General features: G+C 46.1%; 1 protein-coding gene across 1 annotated transcript in view; it reads left to right on the plus strand.

The window, feature by feature from the left end:
• The window catches only part of LOC141165957 (ADP-ribosylation factor-like protein 8B-A), a 47,671-nt gene that overhangs the window by 20,996 nt on the left and 7,405 nt on the right, over positions 1–19,270 (plus strand). Inside the window, exon 5 of the mRNA XM_073652080.1 lies at positions 10,024–10,091. Within this exon, the coding sequence (XP_073508181.1) occupies positions 10,024–10,091 (68 nt within the window). The remainder of the gene's footprint in view (positions 1–10,023; positions 10,092–19,270) is intronic.

The raw sequence follows: 19,270 nt of genomic DNA on the forward strand, positions 1-19,270 counted from the left end.
CAGGGGGTGCGTCAGAACATTTTCATCACCTTTCACAATCACCAATGGGACAAGGCAGGGATGTCCTCTGTCCCCTCTCTTATACATCCTAGTGACGGAGCACCTGCTCTCATCAATTCGCCATAACCCCAATATTAGGTGGATTGAGGTGGGAGGCACCGAGTACAAGTGCTCTCTATTTGCTGATGATGTCCTAGTATATATCACTCAATCACATATATCCATCCCTGCTGTTATGGCTGAAATAGATCACTTTGTTACATGGTAAAATTTTAAAATCAATGCAGCGAAGTCTGAGGCCCTCGATGTCTCCCTCCCTAAATCCATATAGGATTCCATCCAGTCCAACTTTCCCTTTGCCTGGCCCTCACAGGGTATCAAATACTTAGGAATTCCTATTCATAGAGACCTCTCCCATCTATGTTATCTTAATTTTGGGCCCTTTATTGAACAATTCCATACAGACCACGGTTGGCAAGTTAGAACTGTAAGATTCACTACGTGAACCACTGGTGTTTTGTGGAAAAGCACATGTACACCGCGTTCCAAATTATTATGCAAAAAGTGTTTAGGAGTGATAAGGGAAGAATTTGTTTGTTTGTCAGTTAAACTCATTGATGGTGATGTGTGTCAGGGCTCTTTATATCACTGTAAGCAATTGCAGACACCTGTGCTAATTAGTTTGGCAGGTGTGTCCAATGAAAGGCAAGACTACTTAAGAAGGCTCTCTCACATTATTAAGCAGCCTACATTTTCTGCCAAAATGGGAAAGAAAAAGGATGTGTCGGCTGCTGAGAAGCAACAAATTGTGGAGTGTTTAGGTCAAGGCATGACTACAATCAACATTGTGCGATGATCAGGATGAAGTGTCTTGGCAATCAAGAAGTATGTAGCTGATTCACAGTACACACGTGTGCGTGCTGATAAGGGCAAATTGAGGACTCTTTCCTACAGGCAATTACGTCAGGTTGAAACAGCAGCGGCAAAAAAGCCTTGTCATAGCAGCAGACAAGTTTTTGAAGCTGCTTGTGCCTCCAACGTCCCCCGAACAACAAGATGCAGGGTCCTTCAGAGGTTTGCAGCTGTGCATATGCCATCCTGTCGACCTCCTCTATCCACTTCACACAAGCAGAAACGGCTCCAGTGGGCCAAACATTACAGGAAGACTGATTTCAAAACTGTTTTGTTCACGGATGAGTGCCGTGCAGCGCTCGATGGTCCAGATGAATGGAGTGGAGGATGGCTGGTTGATGGACACCCCACGCAAACACGGCTACAGCGCCAACAAGGAGGAGGTGGAGTAATGTTTTGGGCTGGAATCATGGGGAGAGAGATTGTTGGCCCCTTTAGGATCCCTGAAGGCGCTAAAGATGAACTCCATAATGTATGTGGATTTTCTCAAACAGCACTTCCTGCCATGGTTCAAGAAGAAGAACCGTGTATTTCACAGCAAGATCATTTTTCTGCATGATAATGCACCATCTCATGCTGCACATAAAACATCTGCATCTCTGGCTGATATGGGCATAAAAGGGGACAAACTTATGGTGTGACCCCCATGCTCCCCTGACCTCTACCCCATTCAGAACCTTTGGAGCATCATTAAAAGGAGTGTCTATGATGGCGGGAGGCAGTTCACATCTAAGCAACAGCTCTGGGAGGGTATTCTGTCCTCATGCAAAACAATTGAAGCAGAAACCATCCAAAACCTGACAAATTCAATGGACGAGAGAGTTCAGAAGCTCCTTTCGAACAAGGGGTCCTATGTGAAAATGTAACATCACCTAGAATAAAGTTTTGAGTTGAAAACTGTTTGATTTCAGTTTCTAACAACCTGCTAATGCTTATAATTTCAAAAATGACCATTTTTTTGGTCTTTATTAAAATGAAAAGGTTGATCGAAAAGTTTGGGGGATCTAAGAGTGTGGCAACCCAGTAGTCATGATTACTTCGAATTCTGACAATATGAGGGTCATGCTGCAGGTAGTGCAGCAAGAAGGCACTTATGTGTCTTGCGCATCTCGGAGCCCCAAAATTATTTTCCGGGCTAGATGCAGCTAAAAATTATTTTTAATTTTAAATCTGGTGAAGCTTATTATAGATGGCCTAATAGGATCAGTGCTGCACACTGCTACAAAGCCCAAATTATTTTCCAGTCAAGATACAGATAAACATGATTAGTAATTTGAAAGCTTAAAACGGTTGGTAGGGTGATTTTAACCAATCATCAAGCTTTTACTCTCCCTAGGATGACACAGGGGTAGAAAAGTCGTTTCGGATCCATGATTTGTTCATCTTTATGAACGTGAGTCTGTCTACATTATCAGTGGAGAGCCGCGTGCGCTTATCTGTCAGCACACCACCAGCAGCGCTGAACACACGTTCAGACAGAACGCTGGCTGCGGGGCATGACAAGATCTCCAAGGCGTAAGTGGCTAGCTCCGGCCATTTATCCAGATTGGAAGCCCAAAAAGAGCAAGGGTCCAGTGACACAGTCGTGGCTTCAATGTTTACTTGGAGATACTCCTGTACCATCGTCTCTAGGCGTTGACTATGTGTCAGACTTCTTGTCTCCTGTGGCCTTGCAAAAGGTGGGCTAAAAAAGTGGTGAAATGATTCCGCAAAATTGATGTTACCAGCAGATACTGTGGTTCTGTTACGGTTTGAGTGCTGAACACTTGACGGTCCCACGGTTGGCAAGTTGGAACTGTGACATTCACTACGTGCACCACTGGTATTTTGTGGAAAAGCACATGTAAGATTCTGCAACAGTCTCTGCTGATACTCCTGCATGCGTGCATCCCTTTCTATGGCAGGAATAATTTCTGCAAATTTACTTTTGTACCGGGGATCTAACAGTGTGGCAACCCAGTAGTCAGGATTATTTCTAATTCTCACAATTCGAGGGTCATGTTGCAGGTAGTGCAGCAAGAAGGCACTCATGTGTGTTGCGCATCCAGGAGCACCAAGTCCCTGTTGTGTTGGTGGCGAGGTAACAATCATGCTTCCTTCCTCTGTCCTCTCCCCCCAACCTCGCACAACAGAAATGTGATCAAGGTCTCCCTCATCTGATGAGTCTTCCATCAGTTCGTCCTCCACTTCTTCCTGGGCTCCTGCACCTTCCTCACTAGTTTGGCTGCTACCATGCGCCCTGGTAAAACCATCTCCCCCACCCTCACATGCCTGCCGCCTTGGTGCTGCCGACCGTCTGGACCTTGCAGATGTTAGCCCTTCCGCATACAACTCCTCCTCCTCTACTTCCTCCACCTCCTCTTGTGCCACCACCTGACTCCGAATTCTGTTTAACATGTGCTCCAGCATGTAAATCACCGGAATAGTCATGCTGATAATGGCATCGTCAGCACTAAACATCTTCGTCGCCATTTCAAAACTGTGCAGAAGGGTGCATAGGTCCCTGATCTGAGACCACTCCTCCAGCGTGATTTGCCCCACCTCTGAATCTCGTTGGCCCAGGCTATACGTCAGAACGTATTGCACCAGGGCTTGTCGGTGCTGCCACAGTCGCTGCAACATGTGCAGAGTTGAATTCCACCGGGTAGGCACATCGCATTTTAGCCGGTGAAGTGGCAGGCCCAACGACTTCTGTAGAGATGTAAGTCGCTGAGCTGCGGGATGCGAACGGCGGAAGTGAGCACACAGCGACCGTGCCCTCTGCAGAAGGCCATCTAGTCTGGGATAGTGGGCTAAAAATTGCTGGACAACCAGGTTCAACACGTGAGCCATACAAGGCACGTGTGTGACATTGCCCCGGCGAAGGGCCGCACCCAGGTTTGCAGCATTGTCGCACACGGCCTTCCCTGGTTTCAGGTCCAGTGGAGACAACCATTCATGAAATTGGTTCTCCAGAGCTGACCACAACTCCTCAGCTGTGTGACTCACATTTCCCAGACATTTCAATGTAAAAACCGCCTGATGACGTTGAGCCCTACTGCCAGCATAGTAAGGAGGTGTGCAGGATCCCTTCTGCGCAGTTAGAAAGCTTGTGGCATGACCAGACAGGCTTTGGGTGCAGGTGGAAGACCGAGAGGAGGTTGAGGAGGCAGAAGCAGTGGAGGAACTTTGACATAAAGAGGATTGACGCACAACTCGTGGGGACGGCAAGACTTGGACAGCAGCCCCTTGTCCTGCTGTCACCATAGTTACCCAGTGCCCAGTCAGCGACATGTAACGCCCCTGTCCATGCCTACTCGTCCAAGTGTCTGTGGTGAAATGCACCCTGTCACACACAGAGTTTCTCAAAGAAGCGGTGATGTTGTGTGCGACATGCTGGTGGAGCGCAGGCACACCTTTCTTTGAGAAGTAGTGCCGACTGGGCATCTGGTACTGGGGCACTGCGACGGACATAAGGTCTCGAAAATCCTCTGTGTCCACCAGGCGGAAAGGCAGCATTTCTGTAGCCAAGAGCTTGCAGATGGTGAAATTCAACCTCTTAGCTTTCTCATGGCTAGGAGGAAATGGTCTTTTACTTGTACACATCTGAGGGACCGAGGGCTGGCTATTGTGCTTAGACGGGGTTGATAAGGGTGTCCCCGGCAAACTGCCGGTCTGTGAGGAAGATGCAGGCGGACATGTTAGGTTGCCTTGATCCAAAGGTGGTGCTATCGATGTCGGACAGCGCTGAAGACCAGCTGGTGTTACCACCTCCAAAGAAAATGATGACCTGCCAATCACGCTGGCTGTTGCGGGTAAAGAGGTGGCAGGTCTGCGCCCCAAAACAGGTGTGACTGCTGTCCCCCCAGTCACAGAGGATGAAGAGGCCGCGGATGCACAAGATATGGCAGACGGTGGTTGGCCCGGCCGGCTAGACCGCATTGTAGCACACTGAGCTTCCCACTGCAACTTATGCTTCATGTCCATGTGCCGGTTCATGCATGAAGTACTCAAACTATGTATTTTTTGGCCTCTACTTAGCTTTTGCTGACAAATGTTACAGATAACACGAGTTGGGTCATCTTTATCGATCTGAAAAAATGCCCAGGCTATGCAAGGCTTAGCACCCATGCGACCTGAAGAGCCACCACGACTTGTGGTGAGAGGCAGAGTTGTGTTTGAGGATGCAGTTGTTGACGTGCTTCCAGTACTACGTCTCTGTCCAGGAAGGCGCAACCTGACCTCGTCGTCACTAGCATCTTCCTCCACCTCCTCTGCTGACCTCATCTCTTGGCTGACTGTGGGTTGACAGTAAGTGGGATCTCCGACCTCATCATCATCACCCTGTGCGTTATCACACCCGTCGTCCTCAGAGCCAACCTGTTCCTGCCCTGACAAAAAACTAAAGTTGTCGCTCCAATCAGGTATTTGAGTCTTATCATCGTCTTCCTCATTGTCTCCACCAACAGGAGTTACAGTTTGGGAATGAGGGTCTACATTATGGTCAGAACCTTCTGCGTCTGGTCCTGGATCCGACTCATAAAGATTCTGGGCATCAGTGCAGATCATTTCCTCGTCTGGATTCACAGAAGCGCTGGAGTCGACCTCTGATTCCCAGGCTATAGTATGAGTAAACAGCTCTGCAGACTCAACCATCTGTTCTACCTCATACTCAGACGGGCAGCTGGAGATTTGGGAGCTGTGAGGAAGCAAGTGCGATTTGGGTGACACCTTTGAGGACTGGAGTATTTGTGATGTTGAAGTTGATGTGGAGGAGAGCCCACTTAAAGGAGCACTTGATATCCGTTGAAGCACCTGCTGTTTTTGTGCCTCATCTGGAATTTGTAGCGATTGGCGTGGCCGTAAGAAAGGGATCTTATCACATTGTCCGCTAAAAGAAGTAGACATTTTAGTTTGGCTGGAAGATGGTCTTTCTTCTGCACCTACCCCACGGACACAACCTTTTTTCCCCTTCCCAACACGCCTATTCCCCTTTCCACCAGCAGCAGGCCTTTTTCCACTCATTTTGGTGGTTAACTAATTCACAACTCTGGAGTTGTTTGCACAAAAAAACAATGGATGGTAACCGAGCAGAGCTGAGTGGCCAAACTGTGGTATTAGGCCAAAACTATTGGCTGGGTTAGATGCAGAAAAAAATTATTTTTAATTTGCAACCTGATGGAGGTCAGTATAGATGGACTAATAGACCAAGTCCCACACACCGCTAGAAGCCCAAATATTTTTTCAGAGCTAGATGCAGAAAATTTTTTTATTCAATTTGCAACCTGATGGAGGTCAGTATAGATGGACTAATAGACCAAGTCCCACACACTGCTAGAAGCCCAAATATTTTTTCAGAGCTAGATGCAGAAAAAAATTATTTTTAATTTGCAGCCTGATGGAGGTCAGTATAGATGGACTAATAGACCAAGTCCCACACACTGCTAGAAGCCCAAATATTTTTTCAGAGCTAGATGCAGAAAAAAATTATTTTTAATTTGCAACCTGATGGAGGTCAGTATAGATGGACTAATAGAATGATGCTATGCCCAAAAGATTTTACTTCACTAGGTGCAGTAAAAAAATTGGTATTCTATACACAGGTGGTATATCTTGCAACACAGATAGGCTACTCCACTGACTAACACACTCTGCAATAGGCCAAAAAGGATTAGCTTTGCTAGATTCAGCCAAATGCTGTGAAAAAAACTTGCACAGCACTGGCACAGACCTGCCTGGCAAAAACTGATAGGAACTGATGTAACCTAGTCCTGAAAAGGACTCCAATTACTATTAGTCTTTACTCCCACAACCTATCTATTTAAGAGCACAGACCTGCCTGATAAAAGTCGTAGGAAATGCTGTAACCTAGTCCTTAAAAGGACTGCAATCACAACTATTCCCTACTCCCAAGCTATCTGTATATTTGTGCGAAAATTGGCTTGAAATTAACAAGGTATAGCGCACACAGCAACAGCGGTGCCGTCTAACACGCAGCTGCAGCAGTGAGAAAATGGTGGCGACGGGGAAAATGGCTTGGTCTTATAGGGCAAGGACATGTGACATACACTGCCAATGACACATGCCCTTGCTTGTGTGAAAAAAAGCACTTCGCTCCGTGTGTGCGCTGCTGATAGGCTGACAGATTGCACCTCCCCACTGCAAATGCGGGAAAGATAAAAAAAAAAATGGAGATCTTCATTGTTCCTGCAGAGATCCATCCCCTGCCCCTCCCCCCGCCCCGCTGTACACTCAAACTGCGTATTAACATTAATTTTCATCATTACTGAGAAAAAATCGTTATGATTTTGGTGCACGAACAGTTATCGAACATAACCTCGAACAGCCGAATTTTTCTCAAATTGTTCGTGTTCGCCGACCGGCTCGAACACCGCCCAAAACAGCTCGAATTTGAGATTGGCGAACAGTTCGAGTAGAACAATGCTCATCTCTATTTACAAGTGTTCCTATGGTCCACAAAGTTGGTTCTTTCTGCTCATGTTAAGGTGGGGTCCTACTGTGACTTTATTGCAATTTTTTTTTCAATACTTTGTCTTTTACGATCACACAATAAATTTTGTATGTGGTAACCTGCAATTGAAATAATGAGAGGCAGCGAATTCAATTGTAACCGAAAATGACACCTCTGCCAGGAGTGCAACATACAGAAATATATGCAGCAGCAATTTGTGGCGACTACAATTGACTACTTCCTGCCAAGGCCAACTTTGGAGTCACCCCCAAAATTAAAGTGGAAAAACACACTACAGGCTGATCCAACTTTGATGTAATGTCCTTAAAACAAGTCAAAATGAGGCTCAGTATTGTGTGTGGCCTCCACGTGCTTGTATGACCTCCCTACAATGCCTGGGCATGCTCCTGATGAGGTTGCGGATGGTCTCCTGTGGGATCTCCTCCCAGACCTGGACTAAAGCATCCGCCAACTCCTGGACAGTCTGTGGTGCAACGTGACGTTGGTGGATGGAGCGAGACATGATGTCCCAGATGTGCTCAATCTGATTCAGGTCTGGGGAACGGGCGGGCCATTCCATAGCTTCAATGCCTTCATCTTGCAGGAACTGCTGACACACTCCAGCCACATGAGGTCTGGCATTGTCCTGCATTAGGAGGAACCCAGGGCCAACCGCACCAGCATATGGTCTCACAATGGGTCTGAGGATCTCCTCTTAGTACCTAATGGCAGTCGGGCTACCTCTGGTGAGCACATGGAGGACCTCCAAAGAAATGCCACTGCTAAACCGGTCATGCTGAAGGATGTTGCAGGCAGCAGATCGCTCTCCATGGCGTCTCCAGACTCTGTCATGTCTGTCACATGTGCACAGTGTGAACCTGCTTTCATCTGTGAAGAGCACAGGGCGCCAGTGACGACTTTGCCAATCCTGGTGTTCTGTGGCAAATGCCAAGCGTCCTGCACTGTGGTGGGCTGTGAGCACAACCCCCATCTGTGGACGTCGGGCCCTCATACCACCCTCATGGAGTAGGTTTCTAACCGTTTGTGCATACACATGCACATTTGTGGCCTGCTGGAGGTCATTTTGCAGCGCTCTGGCTGTGCTCCTCCTGTTCCTCCTTGCACAAAGGCGGAGGTAGCGGTCTTGCTGTTGGGTTCTTGGCCTCCTACGGCCCCCTCCACGTCTCCTGGTGTACTGGCCTGTCTCCTGGTAGCGTCTCCAGCCTCCGGACACTACGCTGACAGACACAGCAAACCTTCTTGCCACAGCTCGCATTGATGTTCCATTCTGGATGTGCTGCACTACCTGAGCAACTTCTGTGGGTTGTAGAGTCCGTCTCATGCTACCACGAGTGTGAAAGCACAACAAACATTCAAAAGTGACCAAAACATGAGCCAGAAAGCGTTGGTACTGAGATGTGGTCTGTTGTCCCCACCTGCAGAACCACTCCTTTATTGAGGGTGTCTTGATAATTGCCAATAATTTCCATCTATTGTCTATTCCATTTGTACAACAGCATGTGAAATTGATTGTCAATCAGTGTTGCTTCCTAAGTGGACAGTTTGATTTCACAGAAGTTTGACTTACTTATAGTTATATTCTGTTGTTTGTGTTCCCTTTTTTTTTTGAGGTGTATGTATGTATATATGTGTAATATATATATATATATATAATATATATAAAATTTTTTTTTTTTTTTTTTTTGAGTGTGAGGGCTTTTTATTGTATCCCAATTTGCTGTCCATGCAATGTTTTAATCTCCTTTTTATTGCAATATTTTTGGGGGGAATAAAACACAATCCTTTTTAATTTCAATTTTACCTCCATAGGTAGGGGCCCTTTTAGACCCTATAAAAGAACAAGTTCTTTTGGTGATCACACTGTATTGTGTCATCTCTTCAAGTAAAACCTGTTATTACTCCTAAAATAGAGGACTGCACGAAGTATTACCAGAAGTAAGAATGTTCAGTTTTATGCCAGAAATAGTTTTAATGCTAGTAATACAGCATTACGGGAATTAGATTTTAGATCTAATGGATATAAAATCTTTACACTCCTTGTGATTTAGAGGCTTTCATGTATTTTCAGGCACTTGGAGAATGGATTGAGCGTTGCAAATGTTATGTGGAAGCGAAAGCTGTATCGTTTTTTCGTTTATTTTTATTTTTTTAAAGAAAATCTGTCAGCGTGATCCCCGACCAATTTATATGTGCATTTTTCAAAAAAAAGTTCATTCTTCCATTATTGAAAAATTCATGTTTGACTTGATATGCAAATGAGACTGTAGATGTGAAGTCTGAAAAAGCTACATGTACATATAAATAGAGCTGGAGTGACGGGGACAATTCGAGCAATTCTTTTACATGGCCAGTCCATTTCTCCGTTACTGAAAAATCAGTGTTTGAATTGATATGCCCATTGCTATGGAAGATCTGAAGCCTCTGTCACTCCAGCTCTATTCCCCCCGCCCAGTGCTGCCACCCTCTGCTTGAATGACCACGTCTATACTGTGTCACTTCAGGCAAAGGAGCAGTCGTTCAAGCAGGAGGAGGGGGCACGTATGTGTGAAATCCTGCTGAAAGATTCCCTGTAAATCGTTAAATCCTTATTTATTTGCTCATTTTGCCTTTTTTCCACTCCTAACCTCCCTCTCTAATAGGTCTTGGTTCTGGGAAACAAGAGGGACCTTGCGGGTGCACTGGACGAGAAACAACTTATTGAAAAACTGTAAGTTTATGTTCAGTGACAATATTGAGTCGACTTGTATACTTTATAATGTAATTGGATCTTCATGACCATTTGTAGCCATCAGTAGGAAAATGGCCATTCTTATAGGAAAAAGAACCTGTAATTCTTCAATTATTTGACAGTTAGCAGTGGCCGTTAGCCGCATGATTTTATTTCATAACTGTGCGGCCTTTGGCCACCGTGGCTGAGTGGCGTTTCAGCTGCTTGGCTTACTGCACTATGTGGTGTCATGCTAACTTGATCAATATAAATTAAGTGTTACGTTTATCTCTTTGGTTGCTGCCATTACAGCTATATATACCGTAAATATTTTTTTGTAATGTTTTAAAAATTTGAGAAGCCAAATCCATACACCCTATTTAAAAAAAAAAAAAAAAAAAAAGTAAATTGATTCAGAACTGGCAGCAACCAGTGGGACCCAGCTAAACCCATCTACTGTTTGTAGAAGCCTGGTCAGAAGCGGTCTTCATGGAAGAATTGCAACCTAAGGCCAAACCGGCTCAAAATCATGGGAATTGGGGTGCAGAAAAATAGCAGCAGGTGCTCGGCACTGATAAGTCAAAATGTGTAATATTTGGCTGTAACAGGAGGCAGTTTGTCACTAACTGGCTGGAGAGCGGTACAATGAGTGTCTGCAGACTGTGATGAATGGAGGAGGTTCCTTTCAAGTTTAGGGCTGCATTTCAGCAAATGGAGCTGAAATTTGGTCAAGGTTCATGGTGTCCATAAAGTTGAGAAATACAGGCAGATACTTATCCATTGTGCAATAATATCAGGGAGGCATCTGATTTGGCTCCAAATTTATTTTCTCAACTGGACAATGACTGCAAACCTACAATGGCCAATGTCATTAAGCACTTTCTTCAAGGTGAAGAAAATGATGTCCTGCAAGTGATATAGAGAGCCTTGATCTCAACATCGTATCTGTGTGGGATTACAAGAGACGCAAGAATTTTTACAAGCTTACATGCACAGAAGATCTGTGGTTAATTCTCTGAGATGTCTGGAACAACCTCCCTGCCGAGTTCCTTCTAAAACCGTTTGCAAGTATACATAGAACTGATTCTGTTTTGAAAGCAAAGGATTGTGACTAGTGTTGAGCATTCCGATACTGAAATATCGGGTATCGGCCGATATTCACTGTATCGGAATTCCGATACTTAATTCCGATACTTTTATAATATCGAATACCGGAATCGGAAGTTCCCATAATGCCTGCGCTCTGCAGTGTCTCTGAAGGATGACAAGCTGGATGGCAGCGCTCAGCTGCGATCCAGCTTGTCATCAGAATGCCATCCCAGCGTGGGAGAATTCTCCTGATTGTTTAAAAGCCGGCGCGCGGTAAAAAGCCGCCGGCTTTTAAACAATCACGCAGCCCCATACTGCTTCCCCGCAGCCTCCCACCCCGATCCTCCGCTCCCCTCGCCACCTCCCATCCCGATCGTAAATTAGGACCGGGCGGGGAGCGCAGCACCAAGGAGCGAAGGACCCGGGCGGGGAAGCCGGCAGTGAAAAGACTTCACCGCCGGCTTTCCCGTTCTGTGCTGCGCTTTCCCGCCGGTTATTTCAAATGAACAGCTGAGGTATCAGGTGATGCCGATCAGCTGTTCATTTGAAGTAGCTGCGGTGCCCTTAGAGGGTTCATGTGAGTTCATGCTTGACTGCATGAACTCGCATCAACTTTCCCACGGCCGCACAGGTCAGCCTCACCTCCCAGACCCGTCATGATTAGTGTGTGCGGGGTGTGTGTGTGTGCGGGGTGTGTGTGTGTGCGGGGTGTGTGTGTGTGCGGGTGTGTGTGCGGGTGTGTGTGCGGGCAGACATAGGCCGATGTGACACTACTACTCCCATCGGCCTATGTCTGTCCCCCGTCCACTCCTGCCAGCAGGATCAGCTCAATGGGAGCAGTAGTTCCCATCAGACTGATCCTGCTATTTAAATTGCCCTACTGTGTCCCCAATAAATGTTAAATACACGTCATTGGTGGCCAGTGGTTACCTAAAAGAAATTAGTTCATACATTACCTGTCCCCGCCGATCGCCACCTAAAATAAAGTAAAAAATAAAAAACTACACCTATACTCACCAAGACACCTAATTCCCCGAAGCCATCGATCTCCTGTAATAAAATATAAAATAATAAACCACAACCTTATCCTTACCCCTCCGTAGTAGTCCACGAGTGTCCCACGAAGATCTCCAGTTCAGAGCAGCCACATAGAATGTGACCGCTCTGAACCGCTGCCGCCGCTAGAATGACGGGGCCGTAAGGGTTCACCGGAGTTCAGGCAGCGCTGCTCCGGTTAGCTCCTTTACGGCACTGCTGTATCGTGAGAAATTCCCACGGTACAGCACTGCCGTAAAGGAGGTCTCCGGAGCTGCGCTGCCTGAATGCACTCCGGTGACCTCAGTCAGTGGCTCCCGCTGCCGGGAGCGGACGTGTTCCCGGCAGCCTGAGCTTATAGCAGCCATGCACAGCTGTCACCATCTCCAGATGTGACAGCTGTGCATGGGAGATCAGCGCAGGAACGTGGACAGGTAACTATTTTTTTTTTTAGTAAACTAAGAATTAAATAAAATGGTGTTTTATTTCAAATAAATTATTTTTTTCTGGGTGTAGTGTGTTTTTTCTTTTTAACACTTTGTAGGTTAGTAATGGGGGTGTCATATAGACGGCCATCATTACTAACCTGGGCTTCATGGCAGCTGGCGCTGACATGAACCCCACCACTATTACCCCCTGCCACCGCACCAGGGCAGCGTGGAAGAGCGAGGCTAAGTGCCAGAATTGGCGCATCCTATGGATGCGCCATTTCTGGGGCGGCTGACGGCTGGTGTTTCTAGCCTGGGAGGGGGCCAATATTCATGGCACCCTTCCTGAGCTATTAATATCAGCCCCCAGCTGTCTGCCTAGCCTTTGCTAGCTATTAAAATAGAGGGGACCCCACGTCATTTTTTTTTGGGGGGTCCCCCATTTTAATAGCTAGTAAAGGCTAGGTATTCAGCTGGGGGCTGATATTAGTAGCCTGGGAAGCTCCGTGGGTTTTACCCCCTTCCCAGGCTTCAAACATCTGCCCCAGCCGTCTGCTTAACCTCCGCTAGAGACTAAAATTATGGGGGATCCCACGCCATTTTTTTTTTAAATAAATCCTTTATTTTAACACTAAATGACATTTGAGGACTTAATAAAGATGCAGTCCCTAAATTATTATTTATTTTTTAATAAATTTTTCCCAAAACTTTTGACGTGGGCTTCGCCATATTTTTGTATGCCAGCCAGGTACAGCATCCAGCTTCTATGAACGCGCCATTTTCTGGGGCGGCCGCGGACTGCAATTTTCAGCGGGGGGGGGGAGGGCAAAAAGCTTGGGCCTCCCTGCGCTGCAGATTCCATCCCCCAGCTGCCTAGTTGTACCTGGCTGGACACAAAAATAGGGAGAAGCTCCACGTTTTTTTTTTTTTAATTATTTCATGAAATTCATGGAATAATTAAGAAAAAAAGGGCTTCCCTATATTGTTGTGTCCGGCTAGGTACAAATAGGCAGCTGGTGGTTGGGGGCAGCCCGTTCCTGCCTGCTGTACCTGGCTGGACACAAATATAGTGTGAAGCCCCACGTCAATTTTTTTTTAATTATTTCAGGAAATTCATGAAATAATTAAAAAAAAATTATGTGGGGCTTCGCCCTATAATTGTGTCCAGCCAGGTACAGCAGGCAGGAACGGGCTGCCCCCAACCACCAGCTGCCTATTTGTACCTAGCCGGACACAACAATATAGGGAAGCCCTTTTTTTCTTAATTATTCCATGAATTTCATGAAATAATTAAAAAAAAAAATGTGTGGCGCTTCGCCCTATTTTTGTGTCCAGCCAGGTACAACTAGGCAGCTGGGGGCTGGAATCTGCAGCGCAGGGAGACCCAAGCTTTCTGGGTCCCACCCGCTGCAAATTGCAGTCCGCAGCCGCCCCGGAAAATGGCGCGTTCATAGAAGCGCCATCTTCTGGCGCTGTACCCAACTCATCCAGGGCCCTGGTGCGGTGGCTCACTGGGTAATAAAGGGGTTAAGGCCAGCTTGGCATTATCAGCTGGCCCTAAGCCCGAAATTCATGGGGTCACGCCAATATTAGACATGACCGCCATGAATTTCTAGTAAAGTATTTAAAAAAAACACAAACACCCAGAAAAAAGTCCTTTAATTGAAATAAAGACACAATTCTTTATTGTTCTAAATTAAACCATACTTACCGCCACACCCATTCCAGCTGAAGCCAACTATCTCCTGCAATAAAAGTAAAATAATAAAGCAACCTCATCCTTACCTTTCCATGGTTCCCAGGACAGCTTCAGCTCTGCTACATCGAGATGACAGGCTGGACCGCAGCAGAACGCTGCCATCCAGCCTGTCATCCCGCGGACACTGAGAAGCGCAGGCATGCTTGCGCTCCTCAGTGTCTTTCTGTGACGTCATCCAGATGAGCCGAGGTCATGTCCAATGAACTCAGCTCACCTCATGCACGTCACTGACAGCGTGGGAAAATTCTCCTGCACTCAGCGCTTCAGCGTGAGAATTCTCCCACGCTGTCAGTGACGTGCATGAGGTGCGCCGAGTTCATGGGACATGACCTCACCTCATGCACGTCACTGACAGCGTGGGAAAATTCTCACGCTGAAGCGCTGAGTGCAGGAGAATTCTCCCACGCTGTCAGTGACGTACATGAGGTGAGCCGAGTTCATTGTCGGCTCATCTGGATGCCGTCACAGCCAGACACTGAGGAGTGGAAGTATGCCTGCGCTTCTCAGTGTCTGCGGGATGACAGGCTGGATGGCAGCGTTCTGCTGCGGTCCAGCCTGTCATCTCGATGTAGCAGAGCTGGAGCCGTCGTGGGAGCCATGGAAAGGTAAGGATGAGGTTGCTTTATTATTTTTCTTTTATTGCAGGAGATCGTTGGCTTCAGCTGGAATGGGCGTGATGGTAAGTATGGTTTAATTTAGAACAATAAAGAATTGTGTGTTTATTTCAATTAAAGGACTTTTTTCTGGGTGTTTGTGTTTTTTTTAAATACTTTACTAGAAATTCATGGTGGTCATGTCTAATATTGGCGTGACCCCATGAATTTCGGGCTTAGGGCCAGCTGATAATGCCAAGCTGGCCTTAACCCCTTTATTACCCAGTGAGCCACCGCATCAGGGCCCTGGATGAGTTGGGTACAGCGCCAGAAGATGGCGCTTCTATGAACGCGCCATTTTCCGGGGCGGCTGCGGACTGCAATTTGCAGCGGGTGGGGCCCAGAAAGCTTGGGCCTCCCTGCGCTGCAGATTCCAGCCCCCAGCTGCCTAGTTGTACCTGGCTGGACACAAAAATAGGGCGAAGCTCCACGTTTTTTTTTTTTTAAATTCATGAAATTCATGGAATAATTCAGAAAAAAAGGGCTTCCCTATATTGTTGTGTCCGGCTAGGTACAAATAGGCTGCTGGTGGTTGGGGGCAGCCCGTTCCTGCCTGCTGTACCTGGCTGGACACAAATATAGTGCGAAGCCCCACGTCAATTTTTTTAAATTATTTCATGAATTTCCTGAAATGATTTAAAAAAAATTGACGTGGGGCTTCGCACTATATTTGTGTCCAGCCAGGTACAGCAGGCAGGAACGGGCTGCCCCCAACCACCAGCTGCCTATTTGTACCTGGTTGGACACAACAATATAGGGAAGCCCTTTTTTTCTTAATTATTTCATGAATTTCATGAAATAATTAAAAAAAAAAAATACGTGAAGCTTCTCCCTATTTTTGTGTCCAGCCAGGTACAACTAGGCAGCTGGGGGATGGAATCTGCAGCGCAGGGAGGCCCAAGCTTTCTGCCCCCCCCCCTCCCCCCGCTGAAAATTGCAGTGCGCAGCCACCCCGGAAAATGGCGCGTTCATAGAAGCTGGATGCTGTACCTGGCTGGCATACAAAAATATGGCGAAGCCCACGTCAAAAGTTTTGGGAAAAATTAATTAAAAAATAAATAATAATTTAGGGACTGCATCTTTATTAACTCCTCAAATGTCATTTAGTGTTAAAATAAAGGACTTATTTTAAAAAAAATTGACGTGGGGCTTCGCCCTATATTTGTGTCCAGCCAGGTACAGCAGGCAGGAACAGGCTGCCCCCAACCACCAGCTGCCTATTTGTACCTGGCCGGACACAACAATATAGGGAAGCCCTTTTTTTCTTAATTATTCCATGAATTTCATGAAATAATTTTAAAAAAAAATGCGTGGGGCTTCGCCCTATTTTTGTGCCCAGCCAGATACAACTAGGCAGCTGGGGGCTGGAATCCGCAGCGCAGGGAGACCCAAGCTTTCTGGGCCACCCCCGCTGCAAATTGCAGTCCGCAGCCGCCCCAGAAAATGGCGCGTTCATAGAAGCGCCATCTTCTGGCGCTGTACCCAACTCATCCAGGGCCCTGGTGCGGTGGCTCACTGGGTAATAAAGGGGTTAAGGCCAGCTTGGCATTATCAGCTGGCCCTAAGCCCAAAATTCATGGGGTCACGCCAATATTAGACATGACCACCATGAATTTCTAGTAAAGTATTTAAAAAAACACAACACCCAGAAAAAAGTCCTTTAATTGAAATAAACACACAATTCTTTATTGTTCTAAATTAAACCATACTTACCACCACGCCCATTCCAGCTGAAGCCAACGATCTCCTGCAATAAAAGTAAAATAATAAAGCAACCTCATCCTTACCTTTCCATGGTTCCCATGACAGCTTCAGCTCTGCTACATCGAGATGACAGGCTGGACCGCAGCAGAACGCTGCCATCCATCCTGTCATCCCGCAGACACTGAGAAGCGCAGGCATACTTCCACTCCTCAGTGTCTGGCTGTGACGGCATCCAGATGAGCCGAGGTCATGTCCAATGAACTCCGCTCACTTCATGTACGTCACTGACAGCGTGGGAAAATTCTCCTGCACTCAGCACTTCAGCGTGAGAATTTTCCCACGCTGTCAGTGACGTGCATGAGGTGAGCTGAGTTCATTGGACATGACCTCACCTCATGTATGTCACTGACAGCGTGGGAGAATTCTCACGCTGAAGCGCTGAGTGCAGGAGAATTTTCCCACGCTGTCAGTGACGTGCATGAGGTGAGCTGAGTTCATTGGACATGAACTCGGCTCATCTGGATGACGTCACAGAGAGACACTGAGGAGCGCAAGCATGCCTGCGCTTCTCAGTGTCTGCGGGATGACAGGCTGGATGGCAGCTTTCTGCTGCGGTCCAGCCTGTCATCTCGATGTAGCAGAGCTGGAGCTGTCCTGGGAACCATCGAAAGGTAAGGATGAGGTTGCTTTATTATTTTTCTTTTATTGCAGGAGATCGTTGGCTTCAGCTGGAATGGGCGTGATGGTAAGTATGGTTTAATTTAGAACAATAAAGAATTGTGTCTTTATTTCAATTAAAGGACTTTACTCTGGGTGTTTGTGTTTTCTTTTAACTTTGACTATGGGGTTAGTAATGGGGTGTCTTATAGACGCCTCTCCATTACTAACCTGGGCTTGATGTCAGCTGGCATTATAAGCTGACATCAACCCCAACCCTATTACCCCCTGCCACCGCACCAGGGCAGCGTGGAAGAGCGAGGCTAAGTGCCAGAATTGGCGCATCCTATGGATGCGCCATTTCTGGGGCGGCTGACGGCTGGTGTTTCTAGCCTGGGAGGGGGCCAATATTCATGGCACCCTTCCTGGGCTATTAATATCAGCCCCCAGCTGTCTGCCTAGCCTGTGCTAGCTATTAAATTAGGGGGGACCCCACGTCATTTTTTTGGGGGGGTCCCCCATTTTAATAGCTAGTAAAGGCTAGGTATTCAGCTGGGGGCTGATATTAGTAGCCTGGGAAGCTCCGTGGGTATTACCCCCTTCCCAGGCTTCAAACATTTGCCCCAGCTGTCTGCTTAACCTCCGCTAGAGCCTAAAATTAAGGGGAACCCCACGCCAATTTTTTTTTAAATAAATCCTTTATTTTAACACTAAATGACAAGTACAGTAATCAACACTGTCACTGTACTTCATATATATGTGACTGACATGTTTCTATCTATCTAATCTATGTGTGATTCTCTATTCCTTCTATTCTAAATTGTCGGGTACAGATGCTGAATTGCCGGCCGGCTTTCTTAAAGAGACGGTGCATGAAAACACTATTATTTTTTTAAATAAATCCTTTACACTAAATGACAAGTTCTGTAAGCAACACTGTCACTGTACTTCTTATATATGTGACTGACATGTTTCTATCTATCTAATCTATGTGTGAAGCTCTATTCTGTCTGTTATAAATTGTCGGGTACAGATGCTGAATTGCCGGCCGGCTTTTTTAAAGAGACGGTGCACGAAAACACTAATATTTTTTTTAATAAATCCTTTACACTAAATGACAAGTACAGTAAGCAACACTGTCACTGTACTTCATATATATGTGACTGACATGTTTCTATCTATCTAATCTATGTGTGAAGCTCTATTCTTTCTGTTGTAAATTGTCGGGTACCGGTGTATGCCGCTGATGAATTGCCGGCTTTTCATGTCATTCTACATTATTCTTAGTTGTTTTACTTCATGTAGAATTAACCTACAAGGAAAGAAAGGGTTTATTTTCATTCCGATATTTGTGTCCCATTGACTTGCATTGGTTTCCGGTATCGGAATCGGCGATATCCGATACTTTTTGGGTATCGGCCCGATCCAATCCGATACGATATTTCCTGATATCGGAAGGTATCGCTCAACACTAATTGTGACCCCAAATATTGATTTATATTTATCATTTACAGAATACGGCATGATTGATTTTAGATTTCTCTTTGTTCATTCTTACTTAACAACATTTTTTTTCCACACCAGTCCTTGATGTCTTGTATGAACCTGTAATTCAGTCAGTGTCAGTGTTTGTAGATACATATTTGTGAAAAATGAGAAAATTTAGTATTTTATCCCAGAAAATGATTGCAATTACACGTTTTGTCTTGCACTTTTTATTTCTTTATTTTTTTTTTTTTTTTTTGTGGTTTTCTAATTCATACAGAAGAAAAAATGGCAAATTGGACATGGTTTCACTCTAAACCCCAAAAAATGGGCCTGGCCTGTCCTGCATGCTCAGGGTTCATCTGTGTT

The sequence above is a fragment of the Phyllobates terribilis genome, unplaced genomic scaffold, assembly GCF_046119375.1.
Source record: "Phyllobates terribilis strain yellow unplaced genomic scaffold, ASM4611937v1 Scaffold_11__3_contigs__length_659146591, whole genome shotgun sequence".
Taxonomy (NCBI): Eukaryota; Metazoa; Chordata; class Amphibia; order Anura; family Dendrobatidae; genus Phyllobates; species Phyllobates terribilis.